Below are 10,259 nucleotides of genomic sequence, written 5' to 3' on the forward strand. Positions count from 1 at the left end.
AAATTAAATTATTAAATTAAAGAAATTACACAAAAAACTAGAACTTTAAATAGTAAATTTGATATTAATATCAATATCTTTTTCCAAACTTTTATGATATATTTAAATTTACATTTTATTCAAAAATAAAAACATTATTGTTTTCTCAAAACCTCTAAAACATGTATTATATCGACATAGATAAATAATAAAACGAAACATTAAAATCGAGATATATCTCGATACATTATGCAAGCATCAATCTAGTATATTATAGTAAAGTTTAATTTGGTTCCAAATGTTAAACTCCAAAAACTCAGATTTGATACTTCATGTTTGTATGATTTTGATCCATCTATCTAATGATTGTTAATTTTTTCCGTTAAGTCCAATTAAATAAGAAACATTTTAATTATTTTCACTATTATTAATATATTAAAATAATCATATTTTAAAAATTTATTGTAAAACAAAAAATAAAGAAAAACGAAAGGTTGTGGTAATCTTTTTGTTTTTTCCTTTTACAATTCCAACTTTAATTTTTAATATAAAATTAAATTTATTTAACTAGATTTAACAGAAAAAGTTAACTAACTCTAGACAGAGAGACCAAAACCATTAGAAATTGACAAACATAAATGGCCAAATTTAAGGGGCCGTTTACCAAACACTTACCCGGATAAGCGCTTACCAAGTCACATCACCTCACCGGATAAATATGGTAAGGATTAAGAATCTTACCCGGTAAAAGCGAGACAAGGACCATGAGTCTTACCGGGTAAGTGAGGGCGTCGACTCTTACCACAGTAAGCGCTTACCGGGTGAATTGTTGCATACAATATCGCTTTGATGGATTAAAATCTTATCCGGTAAGTAATTAATAGTGTTAAATTTTACCGGTAAACACTTACCGGATAAGTGTTTGGTAAATGACCCATAAATTTTTGAAGTTTAAAAATAATATTACAAATATATTAGTGACCAAAATTGAATTTTATTCTATTTTTTTTTTAATTTAATAAAAATAAAAAGGTTGTGGAATAAATGCAATTGAATGGAAAAGTATCCAAACCATAAATCACGGCAGACAGACGGAGTCAAACGGTGGATATATTTGGTTCCATGTTTTAAATGCTCTCAAAGTGGCAAAGTCGTCTTTTTGCAGATTTTAGAAAATTAAAAACACGATTTTTCAATTTTTTTTTTAAATCTTGTTGGAATGACCAATTTTTAAATACTTTTTTTATTAACCTGGACATCCAATCCGTTATGCGAGCCGACTAATCTCAGGACGACCACTTGTTTTGCAGATAGCTCGAAGTCATTGCATTTGAACCTCCGTTGCCACAGAGGGATTTTTATTCCTCCTTGGGTTTGAACCTGAGACCTCCTGATACTTTTGATTTTTGGAGCCAAACTCAAACCAATCAGACACCACCTTTGTGGTTCAATTTTTAAATACTTTCAAAACCTTTTTTAGGGATGTCAAAAAAACTTGGGTTGTCCGGTTTTTTAACCTTTTTTTTATTAACCTGGATATCCAACTCGCTATGCGAGCCGATTAATACTAGGACTACCACATGCTTTGTGGGTACACCGGAGTCACTGCATTTGAACATTCGTGGCTACAAGGGGATTTTTATTTCTCCTTGGATTTAAATCTGAGACCTCCAGACACTTTGACCTTTGGAGACCAAACTCAAACTAATCAGGCACCACCCTTGTGGTTCGGTTTTTGAACTTTACGAAATGAATGAAAACAAAAGTCCTTATTACTTAGAAAAGTCACCTGTAACATTATAACCTTTTTTAACTGGTAAAAATTAAAATTTACTATGCTTTCTATTCGAAGAAAACGGAGCTACAGACGACAGTTTTGGGGGTCCCGAAAACAGCGTGAGAACTTAGCGAGTGTTTGAAGCCTCCTATCTCTTAAAGCTCCAACAAGGTCCGTATATCAACAGATTATGGTTTCGAGGGTCATCCATTAGAAAAGACCTGACAAAGTATCGTATTTCTGGTTGAGATCCATTCCCTCCAGTTCCTATGTCGGATTGATGAATCTAAATAAATACTAAAAAAACTGCATGATAAAACCCTATCTGATAAACCGCGTGTTCCCTTCATCCCAATACAATCGACCATCACCAACCTTGTCGCAGTCCCACCCAACCACTGTTATATTGGTCGTCGTCACCATCCGAACGAATATAAAAATAAGAGATGAATCGTTTTGTAGACTTTTTCCATAAATTATCCAAGGACTTAATCAATTAAGACATAAAAGTCCATTGGATTTTTATAGACTTTTCTCATAAATAAAATAACCTTATTCAATTTGATATCAGTTATTTCTGTAAGGATTCAGATCAAATTCAATATATAGGTTACCCGGTAAAAACGAGACAAGGATCAAGAGTCTTACCCGGTAAGTGAGGGCGAGGACTCTTACCACGGTAAGTACTTACTGGATAAATTGTTGCATACGATATCGTTTTGGGGATCTAAAATCTTACCCGGTAAGTAAATAATAGTGTTAATATTTATTGATAAGCACTTATCAGGTAAGTATTTGATAAACGGTCTCTAAGTTCATTTCCAACCAAATGGGCTGACAAAACATTTCATAAGAATGTTGTCTTCAACCAAACTATATAGCATAAAAAATCGTTTTGTCAGTGACGGGCCGATGATTTTTGTCGAGTGCATTAACGTGAATTAAAGAAATGTAAAGTCTCAATGTGTTTTTAGGTGAATTCCAGCATTCCGATATATTTTTTAAGTTTTTGGTTGATTTCAAACAAATTTTTTGGTCTTTTGATTGATTTCGAAGGACCTTTTCGTTTTATGTTAATTCCGAGGACTTTTTCGGTCTTTTTTATGTCTTCTGTATTTTCTAATATTGTGAAACACGCCTTAAAGTTTAGCATGTGCACCTTTCATATCCAAAAAATAATCTTCTAGTGAAAATCAGTTAAACGGATGCACAGGACTCTGTTGGTGCCTTCATAGGTCCAACACTGCTTTCTGTTAGTAAATAATGGATCGTTAATCGTTACAACAACTAACCTAAACAGGAGAACAAGAACAACAACAAAAACAATGGGAAAAAAACAGAGAATATTTGATTTTAGAAGTTTTTTTGGGTTAAAATTTAACAAATTCCAAAATGCACAAACCATTTATGTTTAGGTTTCGTTCATGTAAGGACCAAAACCGAAAGAAAATGCAAATTACAGTGACCACCATTGTAATAGACAAACGATAAGGTCAAAAAACGAAATTTGTAACATTCCATAAGGACCAAAAATGTAGTTTACTCTATATTTGTAACAATCACCAAATTTGGTGGGATATTATTTATGAAAAGCCACATTTTCATTTTTTTTTTTTTTTTTGAGCGGGTGCACATTTAAGGTGGATCAAATATCTGTAGAGTCGTAGTTTGATCATACAAAAAAGTCAATGTAGTTTAAATTTGGGAACAGTCAATTGTGTCGTTTGAAGAATAAAACATATTTTTCCAAATGGAATTGATCTTTTAAGCAAGATAAGACTATATTTTAGGCACAAGTTAAATGTGTTTTTAGCCAAATTCCACTGTATTGAGAGATTTTTTTAAGTTTTTTGATTGATTTCCATGGACTTTTTCAGTTTATTTAGTAGATTTTGAGAAACTTTTTCGGTTTTCTTGAACACATTGTATTTGTTTTTTATTAATAAGGATATCCAACCCGCTGTGCGAGCTGACTAATCTCAGGGCGACCACCTGCTTTGCAGATAGCCCGGAGTCACCGCATTTGAACCTCCATGGCCACTAGGGAACTTTTATTCCTCCTTAGATTTGAACAACTATGTATCTTTAGCAACTATGTCTAACGGCTATTTTAACTTGTACACTAAAATAGAGAAAATGTAGAATCTCCAAATTTATCTTCTCAATATTAACTACTAGAAATTTAAAGAAATTTCTAGAAGTTAATATTGAGAAGATAGATATATTATTTTAATTATTTCCAAAAACGAGGTTGAATGTGTTATAACCTGTTTAAAGTGTATTTGGATTATAAGTTTTAATACATTTTAGCATTGTTACAAGTCATCCCACCCCTACAAAACACCGCCTTCGCCACCACATGCCACTATAGCCGTAGTCACAACGGCTACCCATCCCACCTCACCCCCACCACCACAACCACCACCGCCACCACAATATTATTGTCATCATCACAACTGCCGCTACCCACCACCACCTCTCTCGTTGTTGTCACAATCGCCACCCATCTATAATTCCATTACAAATCCTCCCAACCGAAAGTGTGAGTGGAATTCCATTCCAGTTCCTTCAAAATCAAATTCCTTGAACGGATTCCAATTCCACCAAATTCCATTTCGCAAACCAAACGCTTCCTCATAATTGATTTACATTTTAAAACAACTAACCCGTACCGATATAGGTTTAAATATCATTAAGAGTTAGACAACATTGCAACTTCAATAGGTCACGTGTGTGTGATTCATTTTGAGTTCCATTACAATCTCATATAAATCAGCTTTATTTGTTTTGATCAAAATTGTAGGTATTAACATAACCCCACAAAATAATTTATGTCAACTACTCTGTAAAGTCTTCCGATCAAAAATCGGGTTTTACAGTGTGGCTTGCTAGAGCCAGAGCTCGACTCATCACCAGGAGTCATGCGCAAAATCCCGAATCTATTACAGGTGCAGCCATATTTGCAGGGCCATTTTATCTCCGTATTCTGGAACTATATGCTTGTTTCAGTAGGACTTACACTTTAATATGTAACAATCTGTGTTAAACCCCAGCAGATTTGAATGTACGAAATCTGCAAGCACAGCGAATAATGTTAAAGAGATGAACCCAACAATAAACGTCGTGTGTGTGTGTGTGTGTGTGTGTGAATGTATATATAGAGAGAGAGAGAGAGAGGGAGTGTTGAGGTGATGAGGTTGGGAGAAAACCCCGAAAAATGAAAAATGAAGGAACAACCTGGTAACTATTCATCTGGACAGTATTCATATGTGCATACAAGTAATCGAAGTTGTTTCTTGGTTTTTATGCACGTGTGCATGCTATGCACATGCATAGGGGCATACCGGACAAATTGCATACAAATTGTATGCACATTATAAACACGGGCTTGTTCAATTGTTAACTCAATAATTGGTGTCAACTATGTGAATCAATTACAGTCTTTAATTTTTGAAATCTATGGATTAAATTCATCAGGACATTTTTGTAATAAATTAAAAAAATGATGCTTAACAAACATAGGTGAACAACCATGAACAAAGGGTAATTCTGGAAATGATGGAGTACTTACCGAAAAAGTAATTAATGCTAAAAGAAATATCCCTAATCTTTTCCAAAATTACCATTTGTTTATGATTGTTCACCTATGTTTATTAAGCATCCTTTTTTAATTTATTACAAAAATACTTTGATGAATTTAATCCATAGTTTACATAGTTAACACCAATTATTAGGTTAAAAAATTGACAAGTCCCTATATATATATATATATATATATATATATATATATCAGTGTCAGGTATATATATGGTAATATGCAAAAAATTGAAAAACTGAGAAACGTCCTAGTAACAATTTGTATGCTATGCACATGTGCTTACAAGTCAATTTGCCTCGTATTGACATGTTCATAACATGCACACATGCATAAAAACCAAGAAACAACTTTGATTACTTGGCACATGTGCATATTGTCCAGATGAATGGTGCATAGAATGTTCCTAGTTTTTCATCTTTCGGGGGTTTTCCGCTGAACCTCCATATATATATATATATATATAACATGGAATTGTGTGAGAATAAGAGTTATGATAAGAATGTTAAAACAAAACCTTCATCTACCTTCATTGACCTATGTTCTATCACCATGGCTGAAACTTTAACAAATTCATGCATATGAAAGTGATTGAAGATAAGGAAAACTTCGCGAAAATGATTGAAAGTGAAGATTGTGGTTGATGAAAGTAGTTGAAGCTCCATGTTTTTTGTCAGCAATCAGTTGAAGATCTACGATTCTTTTAGCCGTTAGATTAAAAAATCAACTCCTCCAATGGTTTGGATGTATTCTCACTATTCTCATAATAACTCTTAATCTCACCGGAACATAACCCTACATATGGGGAAATTTCAAATAAGAACCATAAATATTTTTGAATACCTGGAAGCATATCATGTAGTGTTCATGATGAATAACCCCAATAATCATGAATATCATGCATTTTCACTAAGAATAATTTGAGCATGGATAGCTATCACGATATCCATCATGAATAAAACATGAATAGTTGGCTCTCAGGTTCTCAAACTATTTACAGAGTTCATTTGAATATATATATATATATATATACACACACACACATTTATACATACACACACATACGGGGGGAAACTTCATATGGAGGATGGTGTCTTACATCATTTGAGTTCTTATCCTGAGGTCAACGGTGAAGCTTCTGAAAGCATCTGTTCATGGAATACTGACAACACCAAAATATAGATAGCAAGATATCAAATGAAGCATAAATCAAGGTAAAAAATACATGGACCAGTTTTACCTTATTCTAATAAAACAATCGTTTTTCTTGCATCAATGAGTGATTGTTAAAAGGAAATCACTATGCAAATTTTGTGAGGTTTCAGTTAAAAGCATTTGAAATATGATTAATAGTTTTTATCAGATATGTTCCTATCTGACGGAACACTATCGGATCAAATGGCAAAGTGCTTTTCTCAATGCAAGTCTTTAGACAAAGACTCCATTTTTCCTCTTCACGGATGGTAAATATTTCTCAGAACATGGAGTGTGAATCAAACCCATGTTTGAACTGCAATATGTGTCCACATTTCTATTTAGTTTGTCCCAAAATATGTGTCCCACTTTCAAAAGTAAGTGTCTACTTTCCAGTTCTACCCTTAATTATGAGATGAAGAAATTCATTCCTCCCTCTATTATTAAGGGTACAATTGTCATTTAGTTGATTAATTTCTAAAATCTTTTGCCTTTTCCAATATGGACATTTATTTTGGGATGGAGGTCAGTATTTATTTATTTTTTCGATGTGTGTACTACTTCTCTTTATTTACGTAAATTTCTTATATTCATCTAAAACAAAAATGAAAACAGGCCATCAAGCATATCCACATCTCAATATCGGGTTCAATTAAAAGGTTAGTTTTCAACCACCACTTACTGTTAGAACTTAGAACTTGAGGCTCGAGAGGAAGCACCACCACCAAGAGAATCAGCATTGATCTGCATAAACTGAAACCAGACTGCGGTTATTCCATAAGAAACCACTCTATGGTTTCAATGTATAAAAGAGATTTCCAAAACCTAGATAGCAAGACTAGTTGCAGATGACTTGGCACATTGCATAAACAATATTTCCATTTGTTGGCTCCTATTCAGGGGCGGACCGACTATGGTGCATACGGTGGCACGGGCCACCGCTTTGTTCACGGTGTTATTTCGCTKGGTGCAACCATATATTTCTTGAAACTACAATAACACAAGTTTCTCTTGATAAAGTTGGTTTGCACGGTTTTTTCTCCCCTTCCAGACACGGGTTCGAATCCCATTTGTATCATTCTTAGTTTTTCTCTCTTAATTTCATGTTTATTATTAAAAAATTGAGATAAAAGACTTGAACATAGGGCCTCACATACAAAAAGCAAGGAACTAATCAACAAACAGATGATGATTTTGTTAAAAAATCCATAGCTTTGTTTTTTATAGTCAAATGGTGCCACAACTTGAAAATAATTCTAGGTCCGCATCTACTCTCCTATTTCTATGAGGTGAAGAGAACGAAAACGTGCTTATGGGTCTCGTTTACTTGACATTTGAAGAAATAAAGATGGGACCCACAACTGGCCACAAGATGGAGAATAAAGAAAATAATCCCCCACCCCAAAATAAATAAGTGCCCATTTCTATTTTAGTTTGTCCCAAAATAAGTATCCACTTTTCAAAGTGCCTACTCTCCAAATTTTACCCTTAATTATGGAGGTGGAGATATTCGTTGCTCCCTTTATTATTAAGAGTAAAATTGTCAATTAGTTGATTAAAAAAGTGTAATAGTTGCACAGTTCTAAAACCTTGTGGTTTTTTCACAGTGGACATTTATTTTGGGACAGAGAGTGTAACAGTCCACATACCTTGAACTCTATTTGTTGCCTACTTGCAACAAGAGATGACGATAGCTACGTCCCCTTACAACTCGGTGCCACTGAAATAGGAGTGAATTTTTAAAGCTCATTTGAATTCTCTCCTGGACAAGCCTGCAAGATATGTGTAAGTTAGCATAAGCAAGTTCTCGCTGCATTCAAAGTGACTCCAGACATGAAGACATATAATTGTACCATCTCACAAGACATCTCTGAATAGCACCAGATATTGGGCGAAAGAAGGATGGATCACGTTGGACGTAGAGTAAACCAACCTGAGAAGTTGGAGAATTTAAAACCACGGTATTAATATTTGTAACACTAAAGAGGTCCGATAAAAAAGCATGCTGATATGAAGCTTTTTATAGAAATATAGAATCAATGATGATCTTTGACATGAATCCAACTATGACAACACTACTAAACACCATTTTTGAGATAATAGATATAAAGGATAAATTTAAAGAAGAAAATGAACTAATGAAAAGTACCTCAATCATTGCGTTAACAGAAGGATCATCAAAGATCTCAAGACTACAATCAGAAAAATAATTAATCTGCACATGTTTACTGCAATGAATTAGAAGATATAGAGAACCTTGGATAATATCTAGCAACTATAAACATGCACACTCATAAATCGAAACATCCCCTTAATAACTTCAGATGTTTGTTAATATGAACCACATTTACAGGCAACCTATTCTTTAAGGTTTTCTCACAACCATGGTGGTTAGACTAAATAGTGGGCTAGTCCAAGCACGATCATACAAGTCAAGCAAAAGTTACTACTTCTAACATCCTTTTTAAAGGTAAATAGCAACTGATGGCTTACTTAAGAAAGAATAGTAACAAAATGTTGGTCAGTTGATATATGTATTAATGTATACTCTTCAGCAATGAATAGAACTAATTTTGGGATTGGGCACCCCCTGTTATGAATCCATTTATAGCGGAACCGTCCACATTGAGTTTGAAAGAGCCAATATCAGGTGGACGCCGTTTTTTAATGATCCAACTTTCCCCCCAAAAATAAAGGGAAGACAGAAAAAGATGAAAGAGAGATGTACCCCAAACTCTGCATTGACTAAAGATTGGATGAAATCCATTAGTTGAAGCTTAGCCCATTCTGAACGCAGGCAAGGGTCGTCCTTATTTGGCGGGTGCCTCCATGGGGCACCAAATCGTAATTTATCTTTCGGAATTTTACCCTTTTGAGCATCAAGAGCGAACTTTTGCAAGAGTGACAGTACTCTGTCCATGGCAGGATTGACAACAGTTACCTGTAAAGGAGGGATGAGAACAAAATGAAGCACAGAATTCATAACTATTAAACTGATAGACGGCCATTAACCTTTTTTCTCCTAAATCAGCATTACCAACTATCACTTACATATGATGCCCACAACTGAATTACAAACAGAACATCAAGAATATAACTCAAAAGAAGAGTTCATATGCAATAATATATCATCAATTCATAATAGACTTGATAATGCTACATGAAAAAAGGAACCAACAACCAGTCTAAAATTTAGACTTAATATAACAACATAGCTACACACCAGGGGAGCACATTCACAGATTTTAAGACTATGTACACTACTGTCAAGAGATTAGAAGCCACTTGACCCTCAGCAACTAAGCATTTACAAGTAGAATTTCGCATTGTATTGTATGGTGCAATTTGGTTCATTGAGAAGCTGACCAAGTCCTCATTCTGTTACTTCCAACTGATGTTGCAATTTCAGATAATGAATATACTGATAAGCCTACTGTACGTTTCACATATAAAAGAAGATTTAAATAGTTTAATTGTAAGTAAGTGGAGGGTAGTTGGAGGGTAGTTTGGGTATTCTTCTGAATAGAATATTTGTGACAGCCTTTATAATGGGGAAGTTGGTTAGAGGTGTGGCATTCTGTTTTGTCAGTTTGAAAAGGAGCACAAGCTCTCTAGGGAGAGAACCAGCCTCTCGAAAGCTGTGTAACCATTGTATTCTTCTTTTTCTTTACTCAATTCAATAAGAAAGCTACCGACAACAATCAATTTGCATCA

General features: G+C 34.2%; 1 protein-coding gene across 5 annotated transcripts in view; it reads right to left on the bottom strand.

The window, feature by feature from the left end:
- Positions 1 to 4,470: 4,470 nt before the first annotated feature.
- The window catches only part of LOC112500064, a 10,950-nt gene continuing 5,161 nt past the window's right edge, over positions 4,471 to 10,259 (bottom strand). Inside the window, exons 8-14 of one of the 5 annotated variants that reach the window (XM_025103332.1) lie at positions 9,274 to 9,486; positions 8,695 to 8,760; positions 8,399 to 8,478; positions 8,195 to 8,317; positions 7,228 to 7,289; positions 6,451 to 6,513; positions 4,471 to 4,829 (exon numbers count right to left, since the gene is read on the bottom strand). In XM_025103332.1, the coding sequence (XP_024959100.1) occupies positions 8,203 to 8,317; positions 8,399 to 8,478; positions 8,695 to 8,760; positions 9,274 to 9,486 (474 nt within the window). In that variant the 3' untranslated portion in view covers positions 4,471 to 4,829; positions 6,451 to 6,513; positions 7,228 to 7,289; positions 8,195 to 8,202. Of the gene's footprint in view, positions 4,830 to 5,880; positions 6,147 to 6,450; positions 6,514 to 7,227; positions 7,310 to 8,194; positions 8,318 to 8,398; positions 8,479 to 8,694; positions 8,774 to 9,273; positions 9,487 to 10,259 lie in introns of those variants that run through there. The other 4 variants (XM_025103330.1, XM_025103333.1, XM_025103331.1 and 1 more) reach the window with 4 other exon arrangements.

The sequence above is a fragment of the Cynara cardunculus genome (genome assembly GCF_001531365.2).
Source record: "Cynara cardunculus var. scolymus isolate 2C chromosome LG 17, CcrdV1, whole genome shotgun sequence".
Taxonomy (NCBI): domain Eukaryota; kingdom Viridiplantae; phylum Streptophyta; class Magnoliopsida; order Asterales; family Asteraceae; genus Cynara; species Cynara cardunculus.